Genomic DNA, 20,085 nt, shown 5'->3' with positions numbered 1-20,085 from the left:
AATTTGAATTCTGAATTCAAGTGAGAGCAGGTCTAAGATTATAAATTCTCTAGGGATAATCCTCCTTTAACTCCTAATGGATCCCAGGTCCTGTAATCTCCCTGTATCAGGGAGGTGACTTTTTTCACTAGTTATCCTGAAGCTGTAGTTCTCCAGTAGTTCTTGCTTTAGACCGGGGACTGGAGTCTCATTTTCAGCTTACCATCTCTGTTGGGCCCAAACTCTTGTCTCTCATACCTGCATGAGTGTTAGAACCAAAACTCCTTGGTTCTGGAGACTGGCAAAACACTAATATGGATAGCCAAGTTGTAGTTTAAATTTAATATTCTTTGTCATTTAGTCTTCTTTTTCCTCTGGTTTTAGCTGGAATGTCACTTACTTTCTGTGTGATCAACTATACATTTTAAGTGATTGTTACATTTTATTCAGTATTTTTAGATGTTTATAGTATTAGAGGTTTTCCAGGTTATCTGGTTTGCCATACTGGTAAAAATGGAAGTCTGTTGTCTGCTTTTTAATTTTGTAGGACTTATTGTTCATGAAAGTTGTTTAAAATACATTTATTAATACAGTTTCCTATTTTTAAAATGAGAAAATTACATACAAACTAAACCTTCCCTTTTCTCTCTCTCTCTTTCCTTGGGGTACTATTATATGTTTGGTCTATATTCCCAGTGAAATGGTTTGAAACAAACCAGTCTCCATATCAACCTCAACATCTGGGGCATTTCTTTTACAGTGCCAGAGGATACATATTGTAGAAGCTGGCTGTTGGTTGAGTTGGGCCAACTCATACCTGATTTCCACTTATGAATATATTTTTGGGAGAAGAGATATTGAAAACAGGTGTGGGGAGATTGCTTTAGTATATTGTGAAGCTCGCCATTTATAGCAAGGCACATGGGTTAATTTGTATCACTTTTAAGTCACAGTAGCTCAAGAGAGATAATGTATTTTTTAAAATAATAATCTTAGGATGGTTTATTGCTTTGTTACCAAGATCTTTCCACATACCGTCTCAGAACAACACTGGGGAGAAATATGGTAGACATCATTATGCCCATTTTACTACTAAGTAAAACTGAGACTCAGTTTACATTGTTAATGACTCTCCTGAGATTATGCAGGTGGCAGATGGTAATGATGTTATTATACCCTACCATGAGAATTGAGGCCTTCTTTTTATTTATTTATTTATTTTATTTATTTATTTTTAGGATGGAGTCTCGCTCTGTCGCCCAGGCTGGAATGCAGTGGCACAATCTCGGCTCACAGCAGCTACTGCCTCCTGGGTTCAGGCGATTCTCCTGCCTCAGTCTCCTGAGTAGCTGGGATTACAGGCATGCACCACCATGCCCAGTTAATTTTTGTATGTTTAGTAGAGATGGGGTTTCACCATGGTGGCCAGGCTGGTCTCGAGCTCTTGACCTCATGATCTACCTTGGCCTCCCCAAGTGCTGGGATTACAGATGTGAGCCACCGCACCCAGCCAAGGCCGCCTTATATGTCTTTTTGCCATGCTGCCACTGGTGATATTCTTTATTAGGGCGAAACTAGGTATCAACTCATTATGGGCTCTATAGAATCAGTCTTTTCTTGCAGGTTTATTCAAGTCATTCATTCAGTGGGTTTGAGCCTCTGCTGTGTTCCAGGCACCAGAAACAGATAGGAGCTGTTTTCTATAACTGGGAGCTAAAGTGCAGGTTTGACATTTGCTGACTGATGTTCTTTCCACTTTCCTCTGTAGACTGATGATGGTCTCCAGCTGCCAAAGAAGATTGTGGTTGCCAAGAGAAAGGTAACCATTTCTTATCCCCTTGAGTGGAATTGGATGCCTCTAGGAGGCCACATTGGCTGGCAGTAGACATGGCCGAATTTACAAGCTACAAGGAGACGGCCTCCAGCCGCCACTTGCGGTTTAAGCTACAGAGTCTAAGCCGCCGCCTTGATGAGTTGGAGGAAGCCACAAAAAACCTCCAGAAAGCAGAGGATGAACTCCTGGATCTCCAGGACAAAGTGATTCAGGCGGAAGGTAGCAACTCAAGCATGTTGGCGGAGATTGAAGTGCTGCGCCAGCGGGTGCTGAGAATTGAAGGCAAAGATGAGGAAATTAAGAGAGCAGAGGATCTGTGTCGTCTGATGAAGGAGAAACTTGAAGAGGAGGAAAACCTCACCCGGGAGCTGAAATCTGAGATTGAGCGGCTTCAGAAACGAATGGCTGAATTAGAGAAGCTAGAAGAGGCCTTCAGCAGGAGTAAGAATGACTGTACCCAGCTGTGTCTGAGCCTGAATGAGGAGAGAAATTTGACCAAGAAAATCTCCTCTGAGCTGGAAATGCTCAGAGTCAAAGTGAAGGAACTAGAATCTTCTGAGGACCGCCTGGATAAAACTGAGCAGAGTTTAGCATCAGAGTTAGAAAAGCTGAAATCGTTAACTCTGAGCTTTGTAAGTGAGAGAAAATACTTGAATGAAAAGGATAAAGAAAATGAGAAATTGATAAAAGAACTCACTCAAAAACTAGAGCAGAACAAAAAAATGAACAGAGATTATACAAGGAATGCTTCTAATCTGGAAAGAAATGACCTACGGATTGAGGATGGCATCTCCTCCACGTTGCCGTCCAAAGAGTCAAGAAGGAAGGGGGCTCTGGACTATTTAAAGCAGGTGGAGAATGAAACAAGAAACAAATCAGAAAATGAAAAGAACCGAAACCAGGAAGACAACAAAGTCAAAGACCTTAACCAAGAGATTGAGAAACTGAAGACGCAAATCAAACACTTTGAATCGTTGGAAGAAGAGCTTAAGAAAATGAAGGCCAAAAATAATGACCTTCAGGATAATTACCTAAGTGAACAAAATAAAAACAAGTTATTAGCCAGCCAACTGGAGGAGATAAAGCTACAAATCAAGAAACAGAAAGAGTTAGAAAATGGGGAGGTAGAAGGGGAAGATTCTTTCCTGTCCAGCAAAGGCAGACATGAGAGGACTAAGTTTAGAGGCCATGGAAGTGAAGCTCCTGTGTCCAAGCACACAGCACGGGAACTGTCTCCTCAGCATAAGCGGGAACGACTCCGGAACAGGGAGTTTGCTAACAATGAGAACTATCCTCTGAGCAACAGGCAGGTTTCTTCTCCCAGTTTCACCAACAGGAGGGCAGCAAAAGCTGCTCACATGGGGGCAAGTACAGACAATGGGACTCAGGAGACAAAGAGAACTGAAGACCGATTTGCACCCGGATCCTCCCAGAGCGAAGGGAAGAAGTCTAGGGAGCAGCCCTCGGTGCTTAGTCGCTACCCCCCAGCTGCTCAGGAGCACAGTAAAGTGTGGAAGGGGACTCCCAAGCCGGGCACCGAGAGTGGACTGAAGGGAAAAGTAGAGAAGACAACACGAACATTTAATGACACCACCCATGGATCAGTTCCCACTGATGCACTAGGTAGAGCTGACAAGGCTTCTGACACCTCCTCTGAGACTGTGTTTGGCAAGAGGGGACACGTGCCTGGCAATGGAAGTCAAGTAACTCAGGCTGCAAACTCTGGATGTTCTAATAAGGCCATTGGAGCTCTGGCCTCATCTCGAAGATCCTCTTCAGAAGGGCTCTCTAAAGGCAGAAAGACTGCCAATGGCCTCGAGGCCGATACCAGTTCCCCAAATTCCAAGGCCCCTGTTTTATCAAAGTATCCTTATAGCTCTAGAAGCCAAGAGAACATCCTTCAGGGATTTTCAACCTCACATAAAGAAGGAGTTGATCAACCTGTAGCTGTTGTGATGGACGACAGCAGTCACCATGAAGCCTTGAGGTGTCGAGTTATCAAATCCAGTGGCAGAGAGAAGCAGGACTCAGATGATGACTTGGACATAGCATCTCTTGTTACTGCCAAGTTGGTAAATACCACCATCACTCCAGAGCCAGAGTCCAGACTACAGCCTAACTCTAGAGAAAAGGCCAAATCCCGAGGGGTACCTAGAACCTCCCTATTTGAGAATGATAAGGATGCTGGAATAGAGAATGAATCTGTGAAATCTGTCAGAGCCTCCTCCAATGCCATGGAGCTCCCAGATACCAATGGTGCTGGGGTAAAAAGCCAGAGGCCCTTTAGCCCCAGAGAGGCCTTGCGGTCTAGAGCTGTCATCAAGCCTGTTATCATTGATAAGGATGTGAAAAAAATCATGGGAGGATCTGGAACAGAGACTACGTTGGAGAAACAGAAACTCATCTCCAAACCAGGGCCAAACAAAGTGACAAGCAGCATTACTATCTATCCCTCTGACAGCGGCAGCCCCAGAGCCGCTCCAGGTGAGTCCCCGAGGGAGAGGCACACATCTACCAGCAACATCCAGGTGGGGCCGCCAGAGCTCACATCAGTTAGCAACCACATCAGCTCTCCTTTTGAGCTCTCCATCCACAAACATGACATCACCCTGCAGCTTGCAGAAGCTGAGAGAATGGCAGACGGGCCCCTGAGGAACAGGCCGGAAACAGTGGTCTCTCGGAGCAGCATTATAATCAAGCCATCGGATCCTGTGGAGAGGAATAGCCATGCACCTCCAGCGGAGACAATCAGGTGGAAAAGCCATAGTGCCCCTTCAGAAGTGGGCTCCTCAGATGCCAGACATGTTACTGTGCGGAATGCCTGGAAGAGTAGGCGAGACTTGAAATCTTTGGAAGACCCCCTAACTCGAATAGGTAAAAACATGGAATCTACCAATGCCTACACCCAGCGGTCTTCCACAGACTTCTCAGAACTTGAACAGCCCAGGGCCTACCTTTTTGAGCAGGGCACTCGAAGGGTAGGACCAAGTTCAGGGGATGCCACCGAGCCCTCCTCCAGAAGGACCCAAAGTAGCCTCACTGTGTCCGAAGTGCTTACCCGTCGGAATCGGGTAGGAGACACTGTCACTGTTGTAGCCTGGAACCACTCAGCAGGCATGGTGAGTTCCATTTCTTTACCTCTCTCCCCTCTCTTTTCCTTTCTCTCTCCCTTTCCTTCTTTGCCTTTTCCTTTTTCTCTGCTCTGGCCTGTGACTCAGGAACTTAAGAACTTTGGGGCTGGAAAACACTGATTAGAACTGGTTTCCTTAGAGAACTGTTGAAAAATCAGGTGGCTTTGAGCTTTCTCCTAAAGACGGTTTTTGGCAGCATGGCTTTCCAAAATCTCGTTTTACAATTTGTCTTCTTCATTTTGCTGTCATATATATATATATATATATATATATGTGAAGGTGACACAGAAAGGAAATATGTCTTCTCTTCCCTTGGTTTGCCAGAACAGCTAAAGGAGCTCCCCGTAGGGCCTCAGCAGCACGAAAACACAAGGAACATCTGTGGCTGATAGGGAGCTCTGGGCGACAGTAGAAGGCCTGTACCCTTTCTGTAGGGAACAGTGAGGGGAGCCAGGTCAGCAAGTTTTCAGCCGCCTCAGTTAGCAGATCTTCACAGGCTGCTGGCCTCTCAGGGATGAGGGGAGCCGGGGCTTACACTGGCTCTATTTTGTAAGCTTATACCCAATTCCAAGTGATACTTTCTTTTGCCTGCCAGACAGCTGTCTGTCTCATATCATCGGTCTGAGTGCAGGGCTGGTTCAGTATGGCTCATTACAGCTTTGATAAATCCAGAACCACCTGCCTTATGTGAGTGAGGGTCAGAGTGTCAGAACAGCATCTGGAGAAGCCCCTGGGAGTGTCTTTTCAATGTGAAACCTGTTATGATGAAAAATGTCTTAAGGCCTAGACATAGTGCTCCCTTCTTTAAAAAAGCAGATGACTCTGTTAACTTGAAAAGCCCTGTGAGTCTTTACAGGGCACTTAACACTGGACAAAAGTACTTCACTACTCACTATCTCATTCAGCCCCTTGAATATCTGTCTTCCCATATTTCAGATATAGAAGCTAAGGGCCAGGGACACAAAGTATCTTACCCAGGGTCACCCAGTTGAGTTACTGGAAGAGTTAAGACTTGAATCCAAGATTCCTGTCTCTAAATCCGATGCGCTTTCTACCCTGCTAACCTTTCTTATCCATACTTGTGTTATTCTTTGATCTGCATTTACTTGGGGGAACCAAGTAGAACATTAAAAAGGTAGAATTCTGGCTGGGCACAGTGGCTCACGCCTATCATCCCAGCACTTTGGGAGGCCAAGGCGTATAGAGGTCAGAAGTTCAAGACCAGCCTGGCCAATATAGTGAAACCTCATCTCTACTAAAAATACAAAATTAGTTGGGTGAGGTGGCACATGCCTGTAATCCCAGCTACTTGGGAGGCTGAGGCAGGGCAGGAAAATCGCTTGAACTCAGAAGGCAGAGGTTGTGGGAGCCAAAATTGTGCCATTGCACTCCAGCGTGAGTGACAGAGCAAGACTCCATCTCAAAAAAAAATTAGCCTGGCATAGTGGCTCATGCCTGTAATCCTAGCTACTCCAGGGGCTGAGGCAAGAGAATCACTTGAATGCGAGAGGCAGAGGTTGCAGTGACCTGACATCGTGCCACTGCACTCCAGCCCGGGTGACAGTGCGAAACTCCGTCTCAAAAAAAAAATAAAATAAAATTCTAGGAGTAGAGAGAAAGACAGCTGTTTGGGCCCTTGAAGCTTTGGACATTTAAGAGGAGAGATAAAGGGTGAGAGACAGGCATGTGAGCTTTTTGGTAGTTTGTATGTGGGAAGGAGGAAGAGAGCTGTCTGGATTTCTCTTCGGCATACTCTCCTGCTCCCCACCGAGGATGTGGATCTCATCCCCAGAATCATGCAGCCTACATGCCTGTGCAGAACTCAGAGACCAATGGCTCCTCCTTAGAAGTACCAGTTCTATGCCCCTATTCCAGGCTCTGTCCTCTGTAAGGCTCCTGTTCAGTTGTGAGCCTCCTCCTAGTCTACCCTGATTGTTCACAGCAGCTTGGAGTTCCTCTTCTACCTGATTTCCAAGGAACTTACATATTGGCCCATACTCAGGCAAAAGCGTATCTTTGCAGTTACCTTGTGGTCTGTCTGGGCTATATCTGCTTCAGCTAGGTTGGAAAGGACCTGCTGGGGTAGCAGGTGAGGGTATCTTGTTCCTCACTTTACTGACCTCCACAGCTCAAAAACTTTTGTTACTTATTGGCACAGGAGGAAGAAGGGGAAGACTGTACACTCAGTGTCTGCAAGCAACTGCACAACTCCTTGGACCCGTCTGAACTGCCTGTGAAGCAGGGGCCACCAGAGCCTGGTCGTGTACGGGCTGAGGAATGATTACGGCCAACCAGGCCCTGTGCTGAGGAGAACTGAGCCAGCTGGGTGTCTGTCGTTTGCCTTCTGCTCCTGCTTCTTAGCTCTTCCACCATCCTGCCCCATGGAGGATCTAAGGCCAGTTAACCAAGCAAGACAAGGCCTTGGGCTGGGAAACTGTGGTAGAGCCAGGCTGTGGCTCAGGTAATTTTTGCCAGTTGGCCAGAGGGAATCAGAGACTACAAGCTGGACAGTCACCTAGGCCCTGCCTTCCCCAATGCACGAGTCCTCTCTCTTTCCTTGTCCCCGTCCCCCAAGTAGTTGGACCATTCTGGCCCCCAAACGGGATGATAAAGTCCCCACCACACAGCAGCCATCAAAAACTCTTCTCTGCTCCTTGGTGGCTTGTTTCTGGATCATAGGGCAGCCCCTGTCTGTGTGGTTAATGTTCTGATTTCTCAGTCTCCTCACTATATCCACTTTACTCCTCATTCGCCCTATGGGCCCAAGTACTCAGTAAGATTTACCAGCCATCAGCGCTACCTAGGGGGCTTCCTTTTCTTTCCCCTTGGAGTTCTTTTCCTCAGACTTTTAAAGAAGAGGTCTGTGCTGCCTCTAAAGGATTATGAGACTACCCTTTAGGGTGAAGTTTGGCCTGGCCCCCTGGCCGACCAGTTTCCTGGGGGCAGAGCATGCAGATACCCATGTGGATACCCATTGGAATGATATCATCCCTCTCCAACCCTGGCTCTCTCTGCTCACCTTTCAAAGGCACCTGGAGGTGCAAGCCTCATGCATCTCCTTTCCTGAGCACTGGTAGTGCTGCTGGCATCACCTGCTCTCTCTCCAGTGGAGACTTCAGGCTGACTTCATTGTTTCCACCTTGGGAAAATCCCTAGACTAAGCTAGGCCTGACCCAGCATACTCTGCCTTCTAGGAAGTGCCCAGTAAGGGGGAAAGCAGACTCGAAGTGACTCCCCTTTAGTCACTGCACAAGCAATAGCTCCATGAGAGGGATGGACTGTAAGACTACTCCCTCCTGTTCCTCCTCCTCCATCCCACATGGAGGAGGCATCGCACTTTACCCTGCTGATGCATTCCTACGCAAGTGGGCCCAGGATTTCTGCAAGTCGACTATCATGATGACTTCGTTGGAGGAGAGGTGATACATGCATACCCATTGAGGGCCTCAGGTTTATATAGTTCAAAATACAGCAAACCTTTCAGAAAGCCACATAAATAAATTGGTTAGGTTCCTTATACCATTCAAATGGGGAAGTTGAAAGTATATTCTTGGCACTGCTTTTCCTGTAGCATTCTCTCAATACAAAGAAGGGACCCCCTTCCAAAGGCTATCTTTATGAAGCAGACACTATTGCCCTCAGAATGAGAGAACATTAAACTAGTAGTCTGGTAAGCTGGATTTTTTTTCCCCGTGGCTTTACTTCCTTGCTGTGTGACCTTGGGTGAGTCGTGGTCTTCTTGGAGCCTCAGTTTCCCTATCTGTAAAATTAGTTATTTGAAATGAATGATCTCTAAGGGTACCAAATCTGGTATTCTAAGGTTCTCCTGTTTTCACTATCCATAATAGTATGGGATGGTTTCTGCTTTTGGAAGGTATCATCCACATGGGTTCTTCCCTCCTGCCCTTTTTGTTTTTCTGGGCCTTGTTTTCTAGCTTCCCCATGTTTTAATCTCATGGGGATGAGCTCAGAAAAGCTCCCTGGGCGTTTCCCAGTCTGCAAAGTAAAGGGATTATATCAGATGGTCTCTGAGGCTGTTTGTGGCATCAGCCTTGCCCAGTGCCACGTGGTGTCTCCTGGCTTTCTGGGAGTCTGCATGTTACGGAAAGTACTCAAGTCTGTGTATCTCCTGTTCCTGTGCATCTCCTATGAATTTCCTGGCAAGAGGAAGACTCAAGACTTCCTCCAGAGGAATTTATCTTCTCTGCCTCCACTCAGCTTGGGAATCAGTGTTCATTCTGCCCTTGTCTGCATCAGATTTGGCAGTGAGGAGACTTGGGGAGCACCTAACTTACTTTCAGGGACAGGAATCTATTGCTCATATTTCTGATCTCTAGAGTTTCGGCAATCTAAAGGCATTGTCATGTGGCCTGCCTTTCCTCTCCACATCCCCACCTCTGATGCTCAAGATGCCGTTTCCAAGATCTCTTCCTGCTGCTTCTCCTGGCTCACTGGCCAGAAACTAGCTCACTCAAGGCTGCAATCTCTCACTTGCAGCCTCCCTGCCATTCTCCTTCACTGGTTGGCAACCTTGAGAGTTCAAAGGAAATCACTCTATGGTGGTCAACTGAAGCTACAAGAAACTAGTAAGTCTGTGGCTCTTCTCTGCTGATGTAAACAGAAGGGCGCTAAACCATGCCTAAAAAGATCTCACCAATAATTCTTGTCTTTGGGTGTTGGAACCCTGGATTCTGGTGCTGTAGCTCCTGGTGCCAAAGTCTGGATCTTTCCACATTTCAGCAGCACCAACATCTGCTGCTACTCAAAATGCTCTGTGGAAGAGGGACAGCTGTGATGCCCTTTTGCTGGGGCTGCCATCTTGAAATCTGAGTGCAATAGGATTTGATTGTAACAGTTACTTCAGGATATTTTATTTCCTTAATCTGCATACTTTCTAGATAGATTTTATTTTTAAATGTCCTCAGCATTACAGAAAATAACATTGTAATAGCAAATAAAAGCTGGAGGCTCAGTTTCTCTGGGCTTCCAATGGCTGGCAAGGCTGGCTCTCAAATCCCAAAGTTGGAAGGCATGTTTCTGAAAAGCAACTGAGGTGTGACTGTTTGGACCCAGGCCTCATCATCAGGGGTCCTGGAGGAAGCCTCCAAGTAGAGGGGAGACCTGGTAGTTGAATAGTTGTTTAATCAAGCCAAATATTCCCACTGCCCCAGTCAACAAACCCACTTTTATGACAAGTTTCTTCTGCAGCTTGGCTCTTAAATTTCACTGGCAGGTATGTGGTGGTTGGAGGGTTCCTAGTGAGTCAGGGGACCTGGCAGTAGAGCTGCTTGGTTGGAAGAAGTGGAGCTGGCTTAATACCAGCAGCTGATCTCTTCTACCTGCTTTTTTTTTTTTTTTTTTTTTTTTTTGCCACTCATACTAAACCAGAGAAAGCAGAGAAAGCTGCAGGTGGATAAAGCAGCTGTGGCTGTTTTTTGCTTTTGGGTGGCAATGAAAAAAGAGTCACAATGTGGGTTAAAGAGATCTGCAATGGGGTCAAAGATGCCACCCCACCCTCAGCTGCAGGCAAGCTTGCACATAAATCACCCCCTCTCTTTGGAGTGTTAGGGATGCGAGGGGTGCTATAGTGTTCTTGGACTTGTTGTCCTGGGGCAGTTTTAGTTCTTTGTATTTGCTGTCAGTGCCAAGTGCTACCACTTCCCAATAATGGAATGGGGACCCAGAGACTGGGTCCCTGGCTACCTTATCATGAGGTTTTGTTATTTCTCTGACAAGATTGCTTTGGAAAGAAAGAGCTGCTTTTAGGGATGATTTTTTGAATACCCCAAGTGGGGAACAGGGTTCTCCTCAAAGCCTCACACCTAAGATCATAGGAAAGGGGCCCTATTTTCCTGCTGCTTCACAGCTCAGAACATATACTGAATGGAATGTATTTTTAAGAGAATAAAGTCTATTTTTTTGTATTTTAAAGATGATTGGGAGGGCTAAGAAGGTAGCCCTCAAACTGTTATTGCATTATAGGCCCCTTTGTTGGGGGCGGTCTGTTGGTCCACACCTACTCGCTCAGGCAGGTGCCCTGGTCTCACCCCTGCCCCTTGGAGTCTTTTGGTGCAGCAGCTTCTACATTCCTGCTCCAAGCATAGGACCAAGGAGGCCGGAACCTGTCGCTGGAAACCAGGGCAAAGCCGTGAGCAGTGGCTCAGGGCTCCTTGGATGCATGTGTCTAGTTGGAGCTGCCTGTCTGCATGTATCCTCTGGCTCTAATGCTCTCTGTTGGCTCTGCAGTACAATATGTAACCAATAAAGCTCCCTCGTTTCCATGTACTCTGAGTCCGTGATGCCAGATTTGTTAATGTCATCCCTGCGTATGTCTTCTATGCATTGGCGCAGCTCTAGTATATTTCGTTGTATGATACTTAAAATTTTACCTAACCAATTACTGATACCGTAAGGACTGGAAACATTAACTGAGGCTTGGAAAAGGACATGCATAGGACCCACACAACTCAGCTCTAGTTAGTTATAATCAGCAATATTTCTTTGCAACATTTAATTATTAGGCTTGTCCACTGTTGCCAGTCATATCTCTCTCTCAAACTGCCTATGCCTTCTGTTTAAAAAACAAATACTCTTAAAAGACCTACCCTGGATTAGATACCCTAGCTAATCCTCGTGAGGTACAACGTTGATGGAAGAGCTGAGATTCAAATGCAGGTGTATGCCAAGGTCCATGCACTGTGCAGTGCTGTCACCTTTTCATCAGTTCTTCCACTTGCCCTGATCCTGGCATGTGGATTCTTTCCATTACTGTCACTAATTCTAAGAAGACAAGGGGAAAAAGCCTCCATTTTCATCTTCCAGTCAGACCACCAATATATATATTATCCCTTAACTCATACTAAGAATAAAACCACGTTTAAGGGACATTACATGCATCTGTAGTAACAACAGTTTATCTGTTAGGAGTCCCTGGGAAGGAACGGCATGTAACATGTTTTTACCTTATATGGCAAAAGGGACTTTGCAGGTAAGGATTCTGGGATGAGGGAGATCATCCTGGATGATCCAGGTGGCCCTTAAATGCAGTCAATCACAGGTAGTAAGTAAGTATCCTTTTAAGAGGGAGACAGAAGATTTGACTACAGGAGAAGGCAATGTGATGATGGAGGTGGAAGCAGAGACTGGAGTCATGTGCTCTGAGGATGAAGGAAGGAGCCACAAGCCAAGGAACGTCATCTCTAGAAGCTGAAGAGGGCAAGGAAATGAAATGATCCTCTCCTCTCTGAGAGCCTCCATAATGAATGCACTCCTGCAGACCCATTTAGACTGCGGGCATCCAGAACTTTAGGAGAACAGATTTCGTCGGTTTTTTTCTTTTTTTTTTCTTTGAGATGGAGTCTTACTCTGTCACCAGGCTGGAGTAGTGGGGCGATCTTGGCTCACTGCAACCTCTGCTTCCTAGGTTCAAACGATTCTCCTGCCTCAGTCTCCCAAGTAGCTGGGACTATAGGCATGTGCCACCACGTCCAGCTAATTTTTGTATTTTTAGTAGAGATGGGATTTCACCATGTTGGCCAGGATGGTCTCAATCTCTTGACCTTGTGATCCACCTGCCTCAGCCTCCCAAAGTGCTGGGATTACAGGCGTGAGCCACTGCACCCGGCTGCCAGATTTCTTTTTTAAAGATCCACTAAGTTTGTGGCAATTTGTTAAACCACCTAAGTTGCCTAAGCCCTTGATCATCATACGTAGTACTTCCCAAAATGTACACCACCACCTTTAGCAGAATTGGGAAGTTAGCACGTACCCATGGAGGAAATCAGGAATAAAGGCAGACTGGTCTCCCAAAGGCTCAAACTTTGTTTCAGCTCTTGTGTTTTATCTTGAAAGTGCATCAAGTTTCCTAATAACCGTGTTCTTGGCACCCTCCCCAACATGGGGAAGTCTAGTCCACTAACCAGAAAGTCCACTGCTTCTACAGGACCACCCCATCTTCTGACCTGATCAAACCATTTTTCTCCTTTATATAAACATCCTCCTTATTTAAATGTGGAGAAAACATATGTATTAGTATTACCATAGGATAAAATTGGCATTTCCAAAGGAGTAACACCCCCATCTTGTATGTAACTCCAACCCAAAGGAACAGAGGGTTGATTTTATATGAAGTTTTATTCTCAAAATATAAAAAAACCCAACAAACCAAGGGACTAAGATGTTATTTCACAGCACTTGCTTGCCTCAGTCTTTATGAAGAACACAATTCCAAGCTAATGGACAAGTTCTCCCTGTGCTCTAGGTCATTCAAAGGAGGCAGGCTCCTTTGTCAAATCAGGAGTGCCATCAGCCAATCAGGAGCCAAGATGCCAGGGTGGGAGGTTCTCAGTGGGACCTAGTATTGCTAGAAGAGCCTTGCTTATACAGCGGAAGTCAAGCACATGGGTCTCTTCCCTTAGAATGTATCTGTCTCACATGCTTGGGGACTGCTGTGCAGGAACACCTGGTGTGGCCTGGCGAGGCAGCGTATACATGGCCCCCAAAAACTGGTCTGCAATTCTTCCTGCTTCTCGCAGCCCACTCAGCAGAGCACCATGCACTGTGGCTGGGTAGTTACGGATCGTATGTTCTCCCGCAAAGAAGAGTCGTGGAATCGGCTATTTTAGGGGAAAGAGAAAATTGGGGAATTTAGGGGATTTAGAAGAAAAAGAAAATTGGCAAATTGCATATACACCTTTATTCTTGTACTTAAAAGTGCTAAATTCCTATTGACCTTTTAAAGGCTGATCCCCCAATTACTATTCATTCTATCAGTAGGCATTTTCCCAGAACTGACAAGTAGAAATGGGACAATAAACTACACCTAGCTTCAGTCCTAAAGTGAAGCTTATTAACGTGTTCTTATCAGTTACTAACAGCCAATTCTAGAGCTCCCTTCCCTCATGTATAACAGTACCTTCTGGGAATAAGCCTTGCTACCCTGAAGCACAGGACATTTGGTGATCAGGGACACTTCAGCCTCGCAGCTCAGAGCAGATCTGGGCTATGACACTGAGGAACTGTTACTGCTCTTTGGACTGGGGTCTGGCATAAGGGTCTAGATAAGGACCCAGGGTTATTTCTCAGGAATGCCCTGGAAGCCCCTGGTAATTGAGACCTTGCAACAATCCTATGAGCCATTACAAAACGGAAGTGCAATTAAAAATGGTTTTGTTTTTTAGGGGGAAAACCTAAATAAGGAAAAATGTTACTGACTTATACTCTGGACTCCTCCATTTTGAATGCAGACTGCCTAGATTTAAAAAACCAAATTATGAGAAATCAGAAATGCTGCCCCTCCTTTTAACTCTGTTCTTGGTTATCTGAAAGGGTCTGAAGATAGAACGACTAAAATCTGGAAAAAAAGAAAAATCAATGACATCATGAGATCCTGGCCTCTTCCCAAATAGGCCCAGACAGTTTGCCAGTTTCTCACCTGTGGGGCGCCTGGAATTGAAGGGCCAGGAGTGATTGGCTGAGCCATTAAATCATAGTCATTTCCAGATGATCCTGCAGCAACATAGGAATAAGAGCCCCGGGCCCAAGGATCAGCACGCCAACGAGACACCACAGTTTCTTTGGGCTAAAAGAAAGACCAGGAGCAAAAATTACGAGACACCAAGGACAAATCAATCCTTGAGAAGTGGAAAGGCAATGGTGGGTGGGGATACAAGTGAGAGAAAGAGGCGACAGATGTGAGAGCCAAGTGATCAAGTGATGAATGCTCTGCTTTAAAATAAGACATAGACACAAGGACTTCAGATACCAAGGACACCTCCATGTTGCCTTCCTGTCTATGAATCCAGAGTCTACTACACAGGGCTTGACTTTTACTCTCTTTTATAAATTCACATAAAGCATTAATATGCTTCCCTTCAAAGGAATCCTAAGGGGTTGAAGTATTTTAAAGGGCCTAAAGAATAGGAAAACGTACCAAGAGGTTGAAGACTTCCTTGAGATACTCAGTGGAGTTTGGCATTTTGTCTAAAATGGCAGGGGTACGGTGTGACTCTAAAGCCAGAGGAGAAATGCAGCTAACAGCCTTCAGATTCCCCAGCTCTTGTTCTGGGGAGTTTTCTGAACCCCATGCTTAGGCCATGAACTCCAAACATTAATATTCATGTAAAAGCACATACCTCAATTCAAGCTTAAACTGTCCTGACCAAGAACGTGCTGCAAATACATTTGCCCCATCCACCTACTTACCTGGGGTACTGCACTGCTTCCAAAAATCCCTTTAAGAATGGCCAGGCATCGGCCAACGATCACATCATCACTTATATTTTCCATGATACCAGCAGCTTCTCCTGCCACTAGTGCCAACAGTATTGGAGCTGGGGAAACAGAAAGGATAATTCTAGCATTTTCCTACAGACTTTTCCTCAAAAACTTCCTTATCAGGCCTCACCTTATTCCTGGGGCTCTGAAATCTGATGGTAAGACACATGCAGCACGACTCAAATGCGGAGAGACAAGTTGTTTCTGAAACAGTGTACAGAACTCTTGTGGCCAGAAACCGGCCAACAGGAGCTGGCAGACTAGAGAGTGAAGTAAGACACACAGGCACCTCACTGCTTCTAACTTGGCAAAATACAGCAGTTATGAAGATATAATTTTAGACCTTGCTAATAAAAGGGAATGATTAAGCATCCCTTTGTTTTGGCACAGAATTCTTAACCCTGACTACCTTAGATAGCTCCATGACAATGGCTACATTCCTTTTAGCCATCCCAGGCCTGTTTCAGTCACCCATCTGGTGAGTATTTATGCAACAGACTTACATGACAGGCACAGTACTAGAAGAGGGGGTTAAAAAATATAAACTATATACTCCAACAGAGCAACAGACACAAAATTACACAGATGATTATTAACTGTGATAGAAGTTATGAAGAAAAACATAGGCTACAGGGAAAAGAATACAGGGATTTAATTTACATTCAGGGCAGTGAAGATGTGTGTGTCGTGGAAGTCTTTGAAATACATTTAGGTCAAGACCTGTATGCTGAGTAGAGTAAGACAGGTTAGGAAGGAAAGGGGGCCAAGGGGGTGGGGGTGGGGGGAGAAGCAGCCCCCACCCAGGTCTAGACCACAGTACATGCAGAGGCCCTAAAGCAGAAAACAGCATGGTACCTTCCAGGATGTGAGAACAGGCGAATGTGCCTGGAACCTGGAGATGGACAAAGTAGAGATGAGCTAGATAATGAAGAACCTCAGTATAGGCCAAGATAAGGAGTTTGAACATTTTCTTTCAGCAGTAGAAAGTCACTAAAAGAAGCAGGCCTATCAGTAGAAGCTATTGGTAACTTTCCAGGAAACAGGTAAGAATGGCTTGGACTGGGAGGTAGGCAGTAGAAGTAAATAGGTTTGCGAGAGACTGTAAGGCTGGCCCTGACAGGACTTGACAGCCTGGGTGGTGAAGGGAAAAGACACACTGCTGTTGTCAGAAAGCAAGGTGCTCAGGGAACCAGGTGCCCCTCTGTGAAGTCAGAGGCCCTGGGGTGTGAAAGACCATTCACCATTGGGCCATGAGGAGTAATGGAAAGAACTGGGGATGGGAGGCAAGCCAGTTAGCCGACGTGTCTGCGCTGACAAGGCCAATGTCTTATTGTTTTTATAGTCCTTTCTTGGAATGAGGTGGGGTACAAATATACTTTCTTTAAGTCTACATAGAGTTAAGTCCAATTACAGAAGAAAATAACTGAACAGGAGGTAGGAATTTGATAAGTACATTCTAAGGGAAGTAATCCAAGAATCATGGGCAAGTCAGCCTGAGAATGAGGAATGCAAGCTTCCCCTGGTAGGAAGCCTCCCTGGGCCTGTCCCTCCAGTTTGAGTGAACCTCCAGTAACCTGGGTGTTCAGCCAGTCACTGTACCTAGTGCCCTGTTCTAAGGCTGCTTCTCTCCTTACTGTGTCCCCACTAAGTTCTGAGTTCCCTGAAGACAGGTACTTTTTTTTCACACCCCAATACCTAGAAGATATTTCTGGAATTGTTCGTTAATTAAAAAGAGAAAGTATATATATGGAGAAAACCCAAAATAATTCAAATTCTGTATTCCTATAAGGATATGGAAAAGATTAAAATTAGAAGGCATTTACCTTTATAGAGATTCCAGAAGAGGAAGAGCTCACCCCTGCTGGCAGTCGTACTGCCAACATGCCCAAACAAATTGACACTTGGATCCCAGAACACCCGGTCAAAACACAACACCACCTGCCATAAGAAAGACGCACATGAGCTAGTGACGGGCCAGATAATACTGGCTTCAACAGAGCTGGGCCTCGACTTCTTCAAAGTCTCTTCTAATCTGCTTTCAAAATAAGCCCAAAAATGCTTATTATAAATTATTTAGGATGACATTTACACCCCTCTTTTTATAGGCCCGAGTTTGTGAAATGGCCCCATAAGACTAAGTCCGTATGAACAGACACTTGATGATAGACTTAGGCACTGAAGAGAATCGACTGACACTCCTCAGCCCTGATGTCACAGTTGAGAATATAGCCAAACGTCCAAAAATGCCAGGCCCCCTCCTCACCAAGTAAAGGACTAAGACTGATATTGGTGTATCCGATCTGTAGACAGAAGTGCTTCGGGCAAGTTACCTTATTAAGGTTGCCAAATCCCATCCTTTGGACTGCAGATGTTTTCCACTCAGGAAGAGGTGGCACAAACTGAACAGCTGGTGGCTGCTGCTTCAGCACACCCAGGGGAAGGGTACAGAGAACTGCATCACATTTATAAATAAAAGTTTGACTCGTGGAGCGGGTATTCACAGCTATCACTTCACATCCTGCAGAGGGTGGGTGGGAAAAGACTAGTGGTGATGAATATGGCACTGAATATTGAACATTTAGTGCACAACAGATGGACATCCATCTCTCAATTCTCATCTTTCTATTTTCCTTACCATCATGTTTCACGTAAAACTGAGGTAGAGGTGAAATAACTCAACTAAGGCCACACAGGTAATAAGTGCCAGAATTCAAACCCTCGTAGTCAACTTCAGAGTCCTCAATTGTCACCCCCACACTACCCTCCCAATATACTGGTGATCTAGACTAACGAAAGCACCTTACCACTTATTCAAGTTAAGTACATTTAGACCAAAAATAAAGAGTAAAATGCTCATCCCAATAGAACCAATGTCTTCTGACTGTGGTTAGCTGCTCACTATTGACCAGTAGAAGAATGCTACCAGAAGACTGTGATGCAGATCTAGGGGAGACAGCCTCAAACTGTGAAGCATGCTGCACCTGAGAATGCAGTGATCCTCAGTCTGTCAAAACAGAAATAAGCTCAAAGCTGACCTCAGGAAAGGTACTGAAATTATGTTAACATAATTTTCCTCATTTGTTTTTAAATGAATGTTCGTTTATATTATATATATCAAAATAAATATGAAAGCTCAGTACATGCTAATTTTCTGTGGCCGCAGAACTAGGGAAAAATGGCACAATATCTATTCTCACTGTTCTCCATCTGCCTGCAAAAGGCTCAAGGCTACAGATCTCTGCACTGTCACCTAGAAGCCGCCTCTGATGGGAAAATTAAATGGAAAACTGTTTCACTGGTTCTTAGAAAAAAAACAAAACATCTGTGGTGATCTCAGCAACTCTAAGGAAAGGGGCCACACAGGGAAGATTGACGCTGCATCTCCATTTCTCATGCCTACACAGTCACACATGGTTCTTGGAGAGGGAGGTGACTAGCTATCTTAAGGAGTTCAAAATGCAACAGTGCTCTTCACTTTACATTAAATGTAGTCTGAAACCAGCAATAATAATGAGCACTGAGTCTATCCCCATAGCAAGCACAGGGAAACACCATCTCTGAAGTCAACTTATTAGCAGGACTGCTCCAGAACTTATTAGCAGGACTGCTCCATACCTAAGCAAATTAGCCCAGCTGAATAGAAAAGGCCAAAATGAATCCAAAGACCAAGATGTGGGTGGTGAAATGTATGGGGCGGATCCTACTGGAGCCCAGGGGCCAAAATCCTGGTATTTAAATGTACTTAGCAAAATTAGATGCAAACTCACTGGCTCACCAAAACTGAAAATTTTTTGAGCACTGACACGGTGCTCAAAGGAAATGCTCACTGCAGCATTGTAGATTTCAGATATTCTGATTAGAGATGCTAATATCCAACTAGTTCATGACAAATTGGAAACTCTAAAACTTGCTTCAATTTCCTATTTTATAAAATGATAGGGTTAGAACCACCAAAGACTCCATAGATTTGATTGTAAATGCCAATTTTTACCTACAGTGTCATAGTTTAAACACACTATCCGGGAATGTACCTGCTAGGTGATACCTAACAAAAGATCAGTCCTGTTTCAGGAGAGTTCTATCTTACATTCTGTAAAGCAGCGACGTACCTGAAGCCGTGTAGCGAACCTGTCGCACTGCTGTATTCAGTTTAATGTCTAGGCCTTCTGCTAAAGCCACAGGCACACATGAGTAGCCATTCCTCACCGTCAGGTGGCTGCCAGTGAACTCAAAGTCATCATCCTAAAAAGGAGAAAAAAGAACATATTTCCAACCTTTTCTTAATCCGTATTATCTGCACCTAGTTCTGTACAACAAACACAAGCTTGTGGAAACAGTCAATATTTTAAGGCAAACTAAAGAACAAATCACTCAGTATTCAGCTACAGTTATCAAAGGAAACTGAAGGAAAAAGAGAAAACACCAAAATGTCTCTAAAGACACCCACACACATACTCTCTTTTCTTTCTTTCTTCCATATATATATGAGACAGAGTCTTGCTTTGTCATCCAGGCTGGAGTGCAGTGGTGCCGATCTTGGCTCACTGCAACCTCCGACTCCTAGGTTCAAGTGATTCTCTTGCCTCAGCCTCCCAAGTAGCTGCTGGGATAACAGGCAGGCCCACCACCCAACTCATTATTGTATTTTTAGTATAGACAGGGTTTCACCATGTTGGCCAGGCTGGTCTCAAACTCCTGATCCACCCACCTCAGCCTCCTAAAGTGCTGGGATTACAGGTGTGAGCCACAGCACCTGGCCTTCCCTGGATAGTATTTATCATCCCAGTCCAATACCACCAAGTCCTGATCTTCTATGGTGGTTAGGGTAGGGAGGTGGTAGGGGGAATTAATGATCCAGGAAATTCA

The 20,085-nt window shown here is 45.1% G+C and overlaps 2 protein-coding genes across 8 annotated transcripts in view; one reads left to right on the top strand and one right to left on the bottom strand.

Moving 5' to 3' along the window:
- LUZP1 (leucine zipper protein 1) overlaps positions 1 to 11,229 on the top strand; it is a 96,008-nt gene extending 84,779 nt beyond the window's left edge. For all 6 annotated transcript variants that reach the window (XM_012439905.3, XM_064363443.1, XM_064363441.1 and 3 more), the window contains 2 exons: positions 1,748 to 4,932; positions 7,103 to 11,229. In XM_012439905.3, the coding sequence (XP_012295328.2) occupies positions 1,867 to 4,932; positions 7,103 to 7,225 (3,189 nt within the window). In that variant the 5' untranslated portion in view covers positions 1,748 to 1,866 and the 3' untranslated portion in view covers positions 7,226 to 11,229. The remainder of the gene's footprint in view (positions 1 to 1,747; positions 4,933 to 7,102) is intronic.
- Positions 11,230 to 13,058: 1,829 nt separating this feature from the next.
- The window catches only part of KDM1A (lysine demethylase 1A), a 66,526-nt gene continuing 59,499 nt past the window's right edge, over positions 13,059 to 20,085 (bottom strand). For both annotated transcript variants that reach the window (XM_012439908.3, XM_021668457.2), the window contains 6 exons: positions 19,329 to 19,461; positions 17,550 to 17,737; positions 17,043 to 17,157; positions 15,148 to 15,275; positions 14,378 to 14,524; positions 13,059 to 13,559 (listed from right to left, as the gene is read on the bottom strand). In XM_012439908.3, the coding sequence (XP_012295331.3) occupies positions 13,374 to 13,559; positions 14,378 to 14,524; positions 15,148 to 15,275; positions 17,043 to 17,157; positions 17,550 to 17,737; positions 19,329 to 19,461 (897 nt within the window). In that variant the 3' untranslated portion in view covers positions 13,059 to 13,373. The remainder of the gene's footprint in view (positions 13,560 to 14,377; positions 14,525 to 15,147; positions 15,276 to 17,042; positions 17,158 to 17,549; positions 17,738 to 19,328; positions 19,462 to 20,085) is intronic.

The sequence above is a fragment of the Aotus nancymaae genome, unplaced genomic scaffold, assembly GCF_030222135.1.
Source record: "Aotus nancymaae isolate 86718 unplaced genomic scaffold, 86718_ANA_hifiasm-v0.15.2.pri h1tg000053l, whole genome shotgun sequence".
In the NCBI taxonomy this organism is placed as follows: domain Eukaryota; kingdom Metazoa; phylum Chordata; class Mammalia; order Primates; family Aotidae; genus Aotus; species Aotus nancymaae.
This window is presented reverse-complemented; position numbering and strand designations above follow the sequence as displayed.